The sequence below is a fragment of the Meleagris gallopavo genome, chromosome 1 (genome assembly GCF_905368555.1).
Source record: "Meleagris gallopavo chromosome 1, MGAL_WU_HG_1.1, whole genome shotgun sequence".
Taxonomy (NCBI): Eukaryota; Metazoa; Chordata; class Aves; order Galliformes; family Phasianidae; genus Meleagris; species Meleagris gallopavo.
The window spans coordinates 23,055,432-23,072,793 of NC_139404.1; the positions used below are offsets into that span (position 1 = coordinate 23,055,432).

Sequence of the window (17,362 nt, forward strand, 5' to 3'; positions counted from 1 at the left end):
TCAACAGGGTGATACATGTGTGCGTGAGTGGGATGAAAGGAGTGTTGTCTGGATGTGAGTAGATTGGTATTTCTTAAGCTGCAACTTGCAGTAGGCATTTTCTTCTGAAGTGGGAATAAAAATGTTGTCAGTGTTCTAATTATTGTTGGTTAAGTGACTGAATGTGGTAGTAGATCTATGATTCTTCTGGAAGATGATCCTAAGGTCAACTCAATCATGCATCTGACTGCAACGTGTCTTTTTCAAAGTAATGAGAATTGTGGTTTTAAGAGCTTCTCTCTCTTTGAATCGTGTTTGTTGTTGTTGTTGTTGTTTTTTAATAGCACTTTGAACAGGAATATCCTTCAGACTGAAGCCTGCATTTAACATTGAGTTTGATTCTTCTGTCATGTGCATGTGTAAAAGAGCATCACATCAAGGAATTTAGACTGACAGATGCGAGTTGATTTCTGCAGATGTTTTGTTTTTGTAACATTGCTATTTGCAGCATATTAGCATCTCCAGAAATGCGCTGTTTTGCATTTGTTAGTCAAGACTTTCTACTTAAGCAAACTATCTTGCTGGTGCTTGAGAGAAGCCAGGCTGCTACTGCTTCTTAGTTTTCAGTTTTTAGAGACAGTACTAGTTTTTATCTCTAGATAACGTGTGTTAGTGAGATTTAGTTTTTACTGAGATTTTAGTTTATTTGGAAAGAATTAATAGTTCTACAAATATGTTTTATGCATTCTATGAGACTATAAGGCTCTGTGCTTCTGGGGCTTTCCTAGATCAGCAAACTCCTGACACTGTTCCAGCTTAGTAGCAGTCATGGATTTAATGTCAGCATCCTTGTTTGTTTTGAGAGCTTCATAACTCGTCCTGTTGTAAATCCTCCTCACCATGTTTTGTAATAATGCCAGTTGTTCTGAACTTTGCTACAGTTTCTTCCCCCTTCAGCTTTCTTTGCAGTCTTTTATGGTGGAGAGACCTTAGGTTGGCATTAAAGGCAGGCATCAGTCACAGAAAATGGCCAGCCAGTTAACACTGGAGATTGTCTATGGGCAGTGGCCTTCATGGTTGTGCTAGAACAGGAAATAGAAAACAGTGCTCAGTCCTGGAAAAATTCAGTGTCCTGTCTGTCTAAAGCAGTAGAAGATTAAGCAAAGCAACAGCTTGGAGAGGTACAGACTTGTTATACTTTTCTTGGTAGCTCAGACACACAGGTTCCTTTGAAAAAGTATAGACTAAATTGGTGAACTAAGTAATGCTACTAAATGCAAATAAAAGCAGCACAATTGTTTTGTCAAATTTCTCATGTTTTCTCATATGTTAAAAAAGCCAAATATATCTGAAATGCAGGAAAAAGTCTGTATGGACTTTCTATCTTGAGCAAAGTTTTTTTTTTTCCTTCTCTGGTGAGTGTGTGTGGCAAGAAGGAGCAGCTGCTGTTGTGTCCATTGTAATTGAGAGTGACAGTGGCTTGGGCAGATCAAGATCATAAGCTGTGGGTGACTGTATCGCAGTGGTAGGCTTCTGTTTAGCAGGTGATTCATAGTGTCACTGGGTGTTGAGCAGAGTCGGAAATGTTGCAGGTTCTTCACCCTATGAGGTTTATCTGCCTGAGGAAATGCTGTTTCTGTTGAACCGTGCCTGAACTTTCCTTCATGCTGCTAGCTCCTGCTATGTAGCAGTACCATCTAATTGAGGCTATGTGATTGCAGCCAGTCAACCCTCCTGGCCGACAATGTAAATCGCTTTACATCTTGAATTTGTACTTGTGAACCAGAAATCAGGTAACATGAAAGAGGAGCAAGCTTTCAGATAGTTTTCCCTTTAGTGTGAATATTTTGCACACTTGTATTATCTAGTTTTGGTTGTGTTTCAGCTGAGAAAAAATATAGCAAGGGAGTATTAACACTGTGCATTGAAGCATTAAAAATGATTGAAAGCAGAGGTATTGTTTCCTCCTTTTTCTAACCTCAAATGTATCTTTTTCCAACCCCAAATGTATGTGTTCAACCTTGTAATTATTTTTACTTTGTTCTGCATTTACTGTGACAAACAAAGACATCGGTCTATCTTCCCTTCCTCGGATCCAGATTCTGAGTATGGGTTGTGTTTCTGCTGCTGTCCAACTGCCTCTCCTGCGAGTGGCATCTGAAGATGCTTGGAGTGAATAGACTAAGGGTCACGTTTTCAAGGAATTTATGTGACTAATAATATCCACTGAAATGAACACTGCCAAGCTGGGCACCTGTGTTTACCAGTGTAAATATGGTTCATGCTGGACCATTATGGTCTGCTTTTAGAGACCGCTCTGTAGACATGGTAACTGAAACCTGATTTTCTTAGCGTTCTTGCATAAAGAAAATACCTAGAAGGCCATTCAAGCATAATTCCCACTTCTGTGGGAGTTTGGTGTCTTTTAGTGGCAGAGCAAGCTATAGGAGGAGCTCTAAAGAAACAGAAATGCTTTTAATACTGATCTTTGGGAAATCTTTTACTTTTTGGTGTCTTTGAGCTGTATTATTTATATGACATCCATAGTTTCTGGGAGCGCACAAAAGCATATGTCAGAGTTCTCTTCAAGGTGCTGAACAAATATAAATCAGAGAAAAGTCAAGTGCTGTCTCTAGAGAGGACACTAAACAAATTTGAGGAGATACGCATATAGATAAATTTCTTTTTTTAAACTGCTTTTTTTGTTTCTCGTCAGCTGCTACCTGAGCTTTTCTACTTAGGGGAAAAGCTCTAAGAAATGTGTTTGAAGTGAGGGACAGTAAAGGAAGTGGAGTGGGTAAAAGGTGACGAACGTAGACCAGGGAGAGACTGTGGATTTTGATGGCCTGGGAGTGTTTCTAATGGTCTGGAGTTTGGTAGGAGAAGTGCCAACAGAGCAATACATTACCAGTCTCTATTCTAACGAAATAAAGCAGAGTTCAGCTGCTGGTCAACTTGTATCCGTCTCTGAGTAACCTTTTATCCCACCTGTTTTCATACATAGGTGAAAAGGCTCATTCTTCGGGAACACTGACAATGAGTCAGTGGATGAGTTTCAGCGATATAGTCCCTTAAAAGAGAGTGGCTTGACATGATGATGGAAAGGAAAAATTCATCCAGACTTCATCCTAATGTTAGAAATGATGTTAGTGTTTCTTTATGGACATTCAGGAATCAGTGGGGGGATCCCAAGGCATAAGGAACAATTTAATTTCAGGTAGTGTTATAGGAATCTGTGATTTAAGTAAAAAAATACAGGCTCATTTGAGTAATTCTTGTGCTGGTGGGTATTTGTGTACAAAACAAAGAAATTAAGTGATGTTCCTGCAACCAACTGATAAGCAGATCTTATGAATTGTGGGAAATATGTATGGTCATTGATATATTAGTTTTCTGCTTATATCTTGAGTTTAATCATTGATTGCCAAGAGAGATGGACTGCAGTCTATGAATAGAAGCAAGCACTTACGGAAATAAAATTAAGAGTGTGTTGTATACATGTGAAGGCTTATCGTTTTGATGGTGGAATAGCCTGCTTTTAGATTAACTGTACCTAAACCCGTTCACATATTTGAGCTCCTATTTCACATTTCTTTTTGCCATGCTGCTGTATGATCCTCATGCAGTCAGTTGTTGGAGAGCTTGCTTGCTTTCCTTGGGAAAGCAACCCTTTAGCAGGCTGTCTGTGCTCCAGCAGTTGCTTGATTGCAAAGTGTGCAAGTTCCAGCTCATGCCAAGCCTGGATCAGGTTGTTAAGTCACAGCTGCAGCTGTGCAAGCAAACCTGCATTCAAACTGCAAATAAGCACATGCTTCAGCTGTTTGCAAGTGGGAGGGGACCACGGCAAAACCCACTGCAGGGACCTTGGCTAAAACTAAATATTGGTGTATCCTTAAAATAAAAGGTGCATTAGTAGGGAATTGGGATTTTTTCCTTTTTTATAGGCCATGATTTGAATGCTTTTGCCAGGTAATACAGAAAAAAACGAGACCTCTTGTCCCTCTGTCCCCCACTCTTACACCCTTCCCTCCCTGAAAAATGTGGTTGCTTGTTTGCCCAGGGATCTGAGTCATCTGTGTTTGTCCAGGGATCTGAATATTGAACTTAATTGTGAAAATCCTGTGAAAACATTGCAACATGTTCTGTTCATGACCTTGTAGCAATTCCTCCCCGCCCCCCATGGGTAAAAGTCACAGCTCAGGTTACCCAAATCAATTCTAACTGGAAAAATTTCTCTCGAGTTGCTCCTTCACTAAAATTAGAAGACTTCTTTTGCCGAATGCTGCCATATCTGAGAATTAATTTCCTTGGAGATGCAAATCTTTTTCTGCAAAGGAAATTTTTTTATAGTGCCACTGTTGAACATTTTGTACGGATCCCAGAACTTGGCCTGAAGTTGTTTACCCCATCTGTTTTGATACAAAGAACGGTGTGGAAGGAAGATAATTTTAACCTTTCCTCCGGTTTAATAATGTGAGAGAGAAACTCTGCTCTCCAACGAGCACAGCAAGTTTCCACTGTAGGCAAAAACTACAGTGTTAGAAGGTTTGAATGTAAAAAGGTGATGAGAGAATGCAAACAGGTGTGCAAATAGCTACAGCAATGGCTCTTGCTCCCCCAAAGACTGAAATTCTCGTCTGTTTATGAATTGCAAATGTAGATTGATTTTTTTTCCAATGTCAGCATTACCTCAAAGATAATTGTGATTAGGTTAGTTATAATAAGGGATTAAAGTATATACTTAATGAATAATAAATTGTTATTTTAATACATAACTGATGTAGAACACTTTCAAAGGTAACTTAAACTGTGTCTGGAAATGACCATTCGTAGTACTTCGAGTTTTCTGAGAAACATTTAGTAGCTTTGAAAACTTTAGACTATGAACAGATTTGGAAATGTAATATTTCATTGTGTGATCTTCATATTGCATGTATATTAAAATATAATTTATTGCCTTTGTTTACTCGGTGAAAATATATTTTAAATAGAATATGACAGCAGATAATTTCGTAAACCCTTTGGTATCATGCTAATGGCTATGTAACATATTGTGATGGTTTAGAATGAAACCCCTAGTGACCTGTGCAGCCAGCTGCAACAAATAAAAATGTTTTACTGCCTACTTGCGTATTGTGTTTACACCATGGCAGAGTGGCTGTCATCAGAGAAGCTCAGATGGACTTTTTGATTAAATGATGTAGCTGCTGTTAATGTGGTGAAAATTATTCTGTTTCTTATAAACTTTTGTCCTTTTATCTGATTGCTTGCTACAAGTTTCTAACTGGTTTGTATTTTGCTTCTAAATTAGTTATGAAGCAGCTGCCAGTTTTATAGGCCACCTTTTGTTCTGCCTCCGGATGAATCAACGGAAGCTATAATGAGGACCTTGCCTCTGTCCATGATTCCTTGAGAGCAGTGTTGCAGAGAATTAGTCATTCCTGGTAGGTTTGGGTGCTCACTTAGGGCAGTGGTGTTCCTCCTTGTGTTAAGCACATGGGCTGAGTTGCACTGCTGATGTCTATGCATTCCCTGTGTTTTCAGCTGAAGATCTGTCTCTGGCTTAGTTGCTTTAAAGTAGGTGGTGCTTTGAGTCTTGTTGATTTCAGATGGCACTTGAAGATGCTTAGCATCTTTACAGGGCAGCATCCATGCTGTGAGGCAGTGTGTTGAGTCGCAAGTAGAAGGCTGTGGATTTGGGGATGTATGTCATGCTTCTGTTGTGATTCTCCTGTGACTGTGGAGCTGTCAAGTCAATTGATGAGTATGAACTAATGCTTGGTAAGCTTTTGTCCTTAAACTAAACGACAACATCTGTCAGTACTGTGGGGCAGTCTGGTGTTGCAAACACACCTTTCATGCTGCATGGTTTTCCTGCACAGAGGCTGACTTAGCTGACTACAGAGGATGTGACTTTTTTCCTTCTTATAGTTACAGGCTACCAAACACTTGCTGGATTATGTGCAATAAAATACGCCTTTTGTAATGTCTGTGGCTGAATTGCTTTTATGTTTCTCATGGTTTACACAACGGCTTGACTCCTTATTTAAATAGAAGCTTCCTGAGTATTTGCATGTTGTTTCTGAGCCATGTCAAATTGCTTCCCTAATTTGACAGTGGTACTGACTTTCATGGATGTGAATCCAATGCATCCAAGAAGTCTGCCTTTCAGGTTATTCAGAGTAATAAGGCAACTTGTACCTTGCTTTGAAGAAGGCTCAAAATGTGTCTCGTAGACTGTATCCGTTTGGTAGAAGGGTGCTGGTCAGGAAATGCATGTGTAACATCAGTGTAGCAGTGTGGCAAGGCATTTTGAGTGATGCTGAGCTAGCTAAAGCATTAATACCACACATAGATTGTAAGAGTAGCAGAAATCAGTAATGCCTGACGAAGCAGTGATTGTTCCAAGCTTAGGAAAGGTGACCTAAAGCTTGGTTCCTGCTGTGGTTACAGGAGAAATTTTCTTGCGTGTAATTTACATCCAACAGTTTAATTTGGCTGGTATTGCTTTGTACCAAATTAATTGCATCTCTCTGTGGAAGTATTGGCAGACTTCTTTCTAAATGTTTTCTATTGCTTTGTAACCACAAGAAGGTGTGCTGTATACTTGTGGTCTTCCTTACCTCTCTTTGTGTAAGAAACATGATCTGTATTGCTTGTATAATACTTGCTTGTTGCTTTCTTCCAAGGAGGTAGTTGTTGTCTAGGAGTTCAGCTAGAAGGGAATGATGGTCATAGTTTATCTCCTCATGCAACTTCCTGCATTATCAATTAAACTGAACAGAAAATGCTCTTTACTCCTACTGTTTTAACAACCAAAATAGACTCTACAAAGCTTAAAGGAAATGGGCCCTGACGCACATCTATGTAGTAGATTTGCAGCAAGCTTTCCTGACTGTGCTTGAAGCACACTGAGCAGCTGGGGTTCCCACTGGCAGCGCCTGTACTTCGTGCATCAGTTCCATATTGTGGGATGAAGCAGTGTGCAGTAGCAAGTGGGACTTCTCATGAAGTATTCAAGGCAGAAGTAGTCTGCTGTGAGCATGCTGCAGGCGAAGGCAAAGCATTGCAAAGAGCCAGTAAGGACACAGGAGAATTTTCCTTGTTCATTAGTCTTGTGCCAGCTAGCTAGTTCTTCATGACAACATTAAGGAAGTTTGAAGGCATGTGGAAAGCTAGCTGTAACCATTGAAGGTAAGAGGAGACTGGCACTTCTCATTGATTTTAGAAGCGTTAAGTAAGCCCAGTAATCATAGAATGACCAAGGTTGGAAAACACCTCTAAGAGCATTTAATCCAGCTGTCCACCTATCACCAATATTTCCCACTAAACCATGTCCCTCAGCACAGCACCTAAATTCTTCTTGAAATCCCCCAGGGACAGTGACTCCACCACATCCCTGGGCAGCTCATTCCAGCGTGTGACCAATCTCTCGGAGAAGTATTTCCTAATGTTCAACTTGAATCTCTCCTGGCACAAGTTGAGGCCATTCCTTCTAGTCCTATTGCTAGTTACATGGAAGAAGAGGCTGACCCCTACCTCACCACAACCTCCATTCAGGTAGTTGTAGAGAGTGATAAGATCGCCCCTGAGGCTCCTCTTCTCCAGACTAAACAATCCCAGCTCCTTCAGCTGCTTCTCATAAGACTTGTGCTCCTCACCAGCTTCATTGCCCTTCTCTGAACACGCTTCAGAGCCTCAGAGTCTTTTTTACAGTGAGGGGCCCAAAACTGAACACAGTACTCGAGGTATGGCCTCACCAGGGCTGAGTACAGAAGGAAGGTCACTCCCTGCTCCTGCTAGCAATGCTATTTCTGGTACAAGCCAGGATGCCATTGGCCGTCTTGGCCATGACACACTGCTGAGGTTTCCAAGCATTCACCTATACAATGCCTGAAAGCAGCATTAAGGAGAGCCAGCATGCTTAGATCTCCATCCCTCAGCTAGGCAGTGAAATCTTGAGTGTGCCAGGTTCAGTCCCTATTCAGGACTTACTACTAGACTACTGTTCAGACTTAGGTGCCAATGTGAGAGTGGTATTTGTGCCTTCTGTGTCCAGATTCTCCTTTAAGTGTAATAAACCTGCAGAATTCTCTGAAATGGTTTGAAAAGTAGACAGTAGTATGATTAGTAACTCTAAATTTGCTCACTTTTGTGGAAAAGCTTAGTGGATCCCTCCTTTCCTTGAAGGGGTTCACAGCAGCATCTCTCCTTTTGGAGATCAGTGCTGTGTTTGTGTCATGAAGGAGCAAATGCAGTGTTCTTAGGACCAGAGGGTGCTCACAAACACAAATGTTGCTGTGGTGTCTCGCCTCTAGAAGGAAAGATGCACAGACTTACCTAGCTGCTGTTTACAGATCTACGATAGTTTTACCCAGTGCAAAGTACAGGGACAAGTACAGTGAAGAATGCTGTGTTGTCTTCCAGCAGGACTTCTGCTTTCAGAACAGAACACAAGCAACAGTGTTGGCAAGGTGTGCTCCAACCATATCCTTTAGGTATGGTTGCTGAACAAAAGTAAGAGGCAGGAGCCTCTACTGTAAATTCAGAATGTGCTGGGTACAGGATGGCATTGTCTGATGGAAACTCAGTGCTGTCAAGGTTGTGACTGTTCTGGGTAGCTTCAGTTTTCCTTTTAGGAGCAGTGCTGATGATGTGTTGTGACTTTATGGCTCACAAGAATGTGACAGTCAGGCACTGAACTCTTAACTGACCCAGGTTTTATAATATAAGCTTATAATATAAGGTATTCTAGGCATTAATTATCCATACTGGTAGAGAAGATCATTGTCAGTAGCTGTTTAAAAGTGGGCAACAAACCAACTCCAAGCATATAGAAGTACAATTTGGAGGACGTTGTGATGTCCAGCACTTTGCCTTGATAGATAAGTGATTGTATGAGAGATGTTTTTGATGATTAATCCTTTACTTAACTAAAAATGATACTGCAGCTTGTTAAAATACGTGATAAATAACCTTTCTTTTCTAATCTTTTCTTTCTAGTTGATGTCCATCAGTGTACTAGGTGTTTCTGCTTGGATCAGAGACTACCTGAATAATGTTCTCACTTTAACTGCAGAAACAAGGTAAAGCTTTCCTTAAACCTATCAATCTGTGTATGGTTGTAGCTAGGAACTTTTAGGTAAAGCAATTATTGTCTTGCTGAAAGGTGTATTTTTGTAAACTTTTCTGGCATCGATTGTAATTAGAGATGGGGGAGATCTGAATTTAATCTTGTTTGTTCCTTTCTTTTGATAGGGATCAATTTTGGCCATTTGCCAACGTGTAATCATTTTTGTTTCAAATACTTCATTCTGTCCAAAGATTTAAGAATGCTGTTAGTTTTATTACTGCAGTGATTACGTACCCTGTCTGTGGAACAGGACCTCTGTGCTGCACCCTCTGAAGTGCCGGACAGGTACGCTGCCTCTGTCCCCAAGAGATTTCAGGTTACACATTACCTTCTGGTACTTGAATACAGCATTTGAATTCAAAACCACATAGAAGAGCTGGAAATTACACATCTTTCAATCTGTGCTTTTCATTTTAGTGGCTATCTTACATTTTTCTACTGTATAGGTTTTGTGTAATTTTACCATTTTGATTATGGTTCTGATTGGTTTCAGGGTGGAGGAGGCTGTCATTTTGACTTACTTTCCTGTGGTCCATCCAGTCATGATTGCAGTCTGCTGTTTCCTTATCCTAGTTGGAATGTTGGGCTACTGTGGAACAGTGAAAAGAAATCTGTTGCTCCTTGTCTGGGTATGTTTCATAAACTCTAACTTCTGCTTCACTTCAACAATGTAAGAAAAGTTTTATTCCTCTGGTACTAGATAAATACTGATTATTTTTTATTAGCATGTTGAGTTATGCTATCAGTGAAGAATTGTAATTGCTAAGCACACAGTGGAAAAGAATTTATTGCTTAGACGGGATTATGCTATGGCTGAAAGACAAGCAATGTTTCATTTTTAAAATTCTACTTCATTTAGTAGAGGAGCTGCTTAAGGGAAAAATAACTCACTCTTAAGTACTAATTACAGGAAAATGAGTCTGAGTGCTTGGAAATAAACCCTTATGCTACCCTTCTCACTCTTGAGTGTTCAATGGGTAGATAAACTATACTTTACATTCATAATTGACTGTAGGAAAAAAGCAAAAGAGTAGTATTTGTACCTGATGAAAATTGAGTCTGAGTGCATTCAGAACCTCTGCATTCTTTTACTTGGATGTGAAGTTTTGCACTTGTATTTGCTTGTGAGAGCAAATTCAAAACTAAATTACAAGTAATCAGTTTTTTTTCTTTTGTTTGGAGACTGAGACAAGAGCAGCCAATTAACAATAGCCTCTCCTGTACAGGGCCTTATGTAAAATCTTGTTGGAGTGAGGCTTTGACTGCAGTGGGAATCGAATATTTTTTAGTTCATTTGGAATTCAGTGACTTTGAGGATAATGGTTGGGTTTTTCTGTTTGTTTAAAAAAATAAAAAAAACAGCCCTTGAACATATTTTAAATATTTAAAAACATTTAGGCCCTTGGCAACACTGAGATCAATGTCTGCATGTGCCTAAGGCCTTCTGTGAAATCTAGCTGTTTGCTCTGTGCCGATCTAGGCTTTGCCTTTTAACATAAGGATTAGTGGCAATGCAAGTAGAATGTAGTCCTGAGCAATGGATGTGAAAGAAGTGTATCAGGTTTGACTATTGTTTTTGCAGTGTGGGATGAAGTGAACTGGTAAATTCATTCAATTCTTGTTAATATCCAGGAGTCTTGTTCACGTAGGGTTTGGCTTGTGCTGATTTTTTTTTTTTTTTTCCCTATGTTGGGTTCTGCCAAAGCATGTGCTGTTTAAATTTTCTAATGTCTCAAGCCTGAAGTACATGATACCCAAACCTCACAAACATTGCCCAAAATGACCAAAAAGGAAGTGTGAAGTTGTCTGAGATTTACATAACCTTTGCTTTTATCTAATTTAAAATATATAAACAAATCAGGAAACTCTAATAAGGATCTGTACTAAAATTACTTTTTCGAGAGAAAGTTGGAATAAATTCTGTTTGAGTTTTCACTGTGACACAGTGTCCCTTAACTGCTAGATGGCAAATGCTGTTCTTCCTTCTGTACATTAAGCACATAGTAAGATAATTGTTTCAAAGAAATGTAACAAGGAAAACTATAATTTAAATCTGAAAACTTTATAGAAATACAAGTCATGCATTTTTTATTTCTAGATATTCACCATGCAAATCGGTGAGATCAAGTTCTGTGACTTAGTTATGAGCTCTTGCATAAAAATAGCAGGCTCATGTAATTTCCTGCATCGTAATTATTTATCTAGCAACCTTACATTTTAGAAGGGCCTTGCACGTACTTTTGTTTTATATAGTGAAAGTATTAAAAGATGGTAAACTGCATTAAACTCTTAGATTTTTTTGTAAGGTTATAAGATTACTTTTATTACGAGTTTTGTTTATAGTGATAGCTTTTAACGTAAAATGAAGTCAAAGAAAAAAGCAACTGCATAATAAATACCAGTTTGGTATAGTATCCAATAAGAGTGATTGTTTGCTAGAAGCCTTCAAAAATCATAATTAATTACAAAGAAACACTAAGAAAAAGAAGTTAAAACTGTTGTTTGCCCCATTTTATTTAAGCCCCTAGTGAAGAGACCAAATCATGCATAGCTCTTAGGGATGTCTGGAAATAAGTTATTTGAATTGTGTTTAGGCAGTTAAATTATACTAAATCAAACAAAGACACTTCTATAGTTTAACTTGGAATATTTCTTTCTTAGGAGTGATAGAATTTGCTTGTGCTAACCAAACTGATAAGCAAAAGTAAATGATATCTTAATCATATCATTGACTTTGATTGATTGTTCAGTTAATACAGTCCTGTTCTACTGCAGATGTATTCAGACATAAGTCAATGCTTTGTTCTTCAGACTAATCATAAAAATGATGGATCAACAAAATGAGCTTTTGTAAAACCGGATGAACTCAAAAGAATCTTCATGTAAAACATTAACAGCCTTTTCAGTCATGCCTTTAATCTTTTTGAAGTCCATGAGCCACCATAATGACATGCACAAAGATACTTGGATCCAAATACTGATGATCCTAGCATGTACTAATTGCTAGTGCTAATGTTGTTAATTGAACTGAATTTTTGGAAAATCCAATAAAGCATAAGGTCTTCTAGTAGATATATTTAATACAACTGAATACACAATTATATTCATTTACTTTTGAAATTCAATTGAAATCATTTTACTTTTGCCTTGAAATAAAATGTTTAAACCTTTCCAACGTCACTTGGGGCATAAATAGTGGTTGAGTTAATGTTTATTCAGCTTAATAGTAAGGAAGTATAATAATTCAGTCTTCTGAGGTTTATGCTCTGGATTGTTTGTAGAACTAAGCAATTTTAAGCTCTAATCATGGAATTTTAATTGCTTTAGGAATACATAATCCTGAAGACTGTTGGTATAAGTAACCCATGGCTATACAGTGTCTATAATGTAATTTTTGTGTCTTGCAAATGACCCTTATCCTCACAAAGAAGTTAATATTTTAGGTGTGGAAGATTTGCTCTAAATTACTGTGGTTGTCTTGCCCCATTTTGCAGTGTTGACAATTCAAGTAATAGGATGAATCATCAAAAATGGGTGGGTTTGATTATTGTTCATATGATAAATTTCCGTCATAGTACTTCATAGCCCAAAATCTGCAGCTTCCTGTGCTTAAAAGTTCTATGGAGCACCCACTGACAAATATTAAAAAAAAAAAACCTAACCAAACAACAAAACAAAAACCCAAACAACAACAAAACTTTACTGTATGAATATTTAAAGAAAGAAAATAGACATAATGTGAAGTACATCTGGTCATTTTGATTCAGAACTATAATTTGCAGCTTACATATTTCATAATTAGGATCTGAAGAAAGTCACTAAAGTTGCAGACTTTGTTAACTTAGCAAGAGGTGGTTTGGGGGTTGTTATGTGTTGCATGTTGTGTGAGATGCTTTTCAGTACATTTGGATTTTGTTTTGCAAGTGGTCTGTTTACTAAATGGATATAGTTGATGCCTACCAATATACAACAGAATAACATGAATTTTTTTTATCTAGAAAATTGCCCTTAGAAGTGATGTCTTTTCTAAAATAAGTCTTCATCATTCAAGTTAGTTTTAAGTTAACACTAACTTTCTTCTAAAGGAGATAGCTATTTAACAGGCAAATTCAATGCATCTAGCACAGCAAAAAACTACACCAAGTTAAATAATTTTAGGGATTCCATCCATATGCTTAAAGAAAAATTATAGAGTATTGAGCCAAAGCAGCAGAGGTAGACTTTTCTTAATATTAACCATGAAAATAATCTCTTGAGAAAAACTTCTGTTTAGAACTGGAGCCTTATTCATTCCAGCTAAGATTTATAATAAACTTTCCTCAAGACTGTCCTTATTCACTAATAGGGATGCCTTACAAAACCAGAAACACTTTTTAGTTAGACTTCTGCTATCTCCAGCATGTTAACTTGAGCCCCCGTAATTGTAGCTTTGAAATGGATTCATTGAATGTCCCTTTGCTCAACTTGACCTGGGAGAGTGGCCTTATTTTTTTGTTATAGCTGTGGAATACAGTAGCACCAAATACATTCTCATCTATTAAAGAGTTGTTTTGTTGCTGATTGAGTGGCAGGCTTTTTAGTGTGGGGAGTGTTAGCAAATTACGCGGTAACATAATGCAGGGAGGAGTTGAGGAAAGCTGGGTTGCTTGTGGTTGAAAGTTTGGGGATGAAATTGAGGAATCCAGATGCTTCAGTTTAGGCTGTCATCATAGCCCACTTCTGTAAGTAAAAAATAAGCCACAATCTCCTAAATCACTACCCTGAATAGAATAGTAACCTTTGGAGTGTGTGAACTTGATGAGGTTTTTGTTGCATTAAGACTACAAGAGTAAACTCTATTGCTTGGCTGAAAGCTCTTCATGAAAATCCCACTGGAAAATATTTTCCTGGCTGGAGTTTGTATTGCAAATTCTGGCATTTGTAACTATGAGTTTTCTGTAATTACAGCATTCAAACAGTACAGAACTCAAATTTGTCTGAATATGCTTTCACAAAAAGAAAAGCTATTAGAAATATTTGGTCAATAAGTCAAATCTTTTTAATGATTTTTATCATAAAATTGTCAGTTAAATAAATGTTGTTCAGAGCTAAGCATTCATAGACCCTGTTGGTATGTGGTCAGTTTGTTAAATCTGTTACGGCGGAATCTGGGTGCAAATTGGAACTTGGCAGGCAGAATTGTCTGTTAATGGAGCTGAAACACAACCAGGTAAATATTATAAAACTGAACTGACCTTTTCTTTAAAAGTACGTCAATGTGTTCTAAAGAGGAAAAAATTACAGTATATTCACGTTTCAGTTGAACATGCAAATGTAGGGTTATAATCATTTGACGAGTGTGACAGGAGTATGCTTGTTTCTTGTCAGTAATCCTCAGCTGGCTATGCACACTGTTTTTGAAAGTGGTTTTAGTAAATGCATATGAAAAATAATTGGGAACCACGGACTGTATCACCACTTGTTACAGGCTATTCTGTACTCATTTAAACATGTGGATGCACAGGTGATAGACATGATTAAATTTGGACGTCCAGTACATTGTAAAATATCAATTCTAATTGCCAATGTCTTTCTAGAAGGGATCCTTATTCCCTTTTAAATGTAGCTGCACTATAGTACTATGCATCAACTGTTTTGCAAGGCATCTGTCTACAATGAGCATGAATTAGTAGAAGAATCTAGTGATAATTAAATTTTTGTCTCTTTTCCTTTTTTTGTGTCAGCATGCATTTCTGTAATTCTGCAGCATATTTGTTCTGACCCATGTGAGGTGTTAGCACAGCCACTCCAGCATTTTGTGCAACCTTTTGGCACTGGAATTACATGCTAACCAGAACTATTTCATCATTATTAAACTACTAAGCACTGAAAGGGAGGAAGTAAGACAAACATATTTACTGTAATCCCATGCAGTTTAGAGCAGAGACTGAAATTTGTCATTGTTGCCTTTTGTGCTTTATAAATAATTTTTTTATAAAGGTAGTGAGACTTGGGGGAAAATAGATTCAGAAGACAGGTTAGCCTGCCTTTTTGAAAGATGGTTTTAAGTCAGTTTTAAGTTTGCCAGTTTTTATTATAGGCCAGTAAGTTTGATATGAGCAACTTTGTGAAGAAAGTAAAAATAGGACTATTTTCTTTTTTATTTTATATATTTCTGATTTTCACTCTCAAGCTGAGCTGTTTGGGGAAATGTTTCTATACTGTTAGACATCTTTTGAAATTGGATAGAGGATAAGCTTCTTTCCTGTTCAGGCCAGGGTTTAAAGGTTCAAATAAATTGTTAAATTTTGAGAATGGTATTGGCTGCATTTGTAGAATGAAGCTCAGTTTTGCTGGAGAGGGTTCATTCTTCATAGCTTTAAGCACAGGAGAGTGGATTATGTTAGTCTTGGAGTCTAGTGCCAGCCTGTCTGCCTGCCTAAGAAGGAGGTGCACTTTGTTGATTCTGGCTTCTCCAATGCGAACATACATGATGTACATGTACTAAAGGACTTTTTTAAAGGCAAGTGCTTTGAAACTATATATAATTTTCTTAGTTGGAATAAACAGCTTACAGACAAGAGGTACAAGTTGCCTAGAATTGCCATCCTTTGTTGGGACATATGTAGGCTGCTCCAAAAGTGGTTTCCTATTTATTTCCATGGACACCGCAACAGATACAAAGAGCACAGTAATTGATAGAACAAATTCTCAGCTACAAAATGCTATTTTTTTTTTTAATATAGTCACTACCATTAGCCATGCATTTTCTCCAACAATGAACAAGAGAGTCTGCGTGCCACTCTCATAAAAATCTGCACCAGCTCAGATGACCTACTGTTTCACAGATGCTATGACAGCATCATTGCTAGAAAAATGTTGCCCATGCAGTCCATTTTTCATTGTCTTAAACAAATGGAAGCCAGAAAACAGCAAATCTAGACTACACATTGGTGTGGTAGGGCAGTCCAGCTAACTTTGGCAATGTGTTCCATAATCTTCAAACTGGTACGGGGCCTGACGTTACTGTGTTGCAGGAGAAAGATTGTCATCTTCTCTTGAACATTTTCTTCGAAGGGGAATTCACATCATCAATTCATGAACTGCTGTTTTGACTTTGGTATGTAGTGGTGACACATCTCATCACCAGTAACTATATGATCCAGGAAACTATCACCTATTGAACCAGCATGAGGCTGAAGGTCCTGACAAACTTGCATACTGTATTCTTTCTGTTCCTGTGTGAGGCACACCTGCTGCAGACTTTGATATTCCTATGCTGACACTATCTTTTCAAGCAACATTGAAGCCACTAATCCTCTCCATACACAGTTGCTTGGTCATAAGCTGCCAGTTTGCATAGCTGAGGTGATTGACATGCTCTTCATTTTGTGGTGTGACAGCTATGTACGACCAGCTGAAACATGGCTTATCTGTCATGTCGTTGTTGCCACTGCTGAAATACATCACATACTGCCTCACTGTGTTCACATCCACCATTTGGTCTCTGTAAGGCGAGCATCAATGAATGTCAATGGGTTCCATTTTTTTCCATGTGGAAGAATTAAAGCACCTGCAGTCATATGCACTTCCTTGTCAGACATCGTTTTGTCAGACTGCCTCTCTGCTGACATGTCCCATGGCAACAACATGTAACAGAATAATAGTGGGAAGGCTCAACCTCTATTACTGTCCTACAAACATCTGCCTCTGATGTCATGGACCAACATAATAAAATAGGAGGCACTGCTTTTGGAGCAGCCCTCATATTTAGAGATGAAGAGTGCTGTTGGTTCAGCAAACAGCAGACAAACAGGTCTGTGTTTGAACAGCATGGAGTTTTAGGGTGGAAGAAAGTGACAGAAATTGAGCAAGTGAGAGTATCCATGTTGTCTTGCAAACGCTTGGGTTCAGGCTGATGCTCACACACTGCTAAGCAGCTCGTAATACAGGGGCAGCACAGTGCAGTTCATTGCATTTACTCAGCACCTTGAATTCAAAAGAACTGTCCAGAAACTCCAGGCTATTCAGGAAAATGTCTTGGATTTATGACAGGAAAATTTGACAGCATGGTTATGATGCTGTCAATTAAAGTGGGTTTTTTCATGTACTTTTGCAATAGTGAAGACTCACTTCCTCATCCTTTTGGAAAAATAAGTATAGAGCTAAGCTAAAAGGTAAACAAATATCTATTGAAAGTAGTCATTTTATGGTTCCACTGTATTTTCAGCATGAAGCATGCTGCCTGTATGTCTCTGTCACATTTTGCTC

At 38.3% G+C, this 17,362-nt stretch overlaps 1 protein-coding gene across 2 annotated transcripts in view; it reads left to right on the forward strand.

Moving 5' to 3' along the window:
• Positions 1-17,362, forward strand: part of TSPAN12 (tetraspanin 12) — a 47,713-nt gene that overhangs the window by 4,571 nt on the left and 25,780 nt on the right. Inside the window, exons 2-4 of one of the 2 annotated variants that reach the window (XM_085218830.1) lie at positions 5,291-5,423; positions 8,983-9,065; positions 9,606-9,741. In XM_085218830.1, coding sequence (XP_085074956.1) covers positions 8,986-9,065; positions 9,606-9,741 — 216 coding nt within the window. In that variant the 5' untranslated portion in view covers positions 5,291-5,423; positions 8,983-8,985. The remainder of the gene's footprint in view (positions 1-5,290; positions 5,424-8,982; positions 9,066-9,605; positions 9,742-17,362) is intronic. The other variant, XM_085218820.1, reaches the window with a different exon arrangement.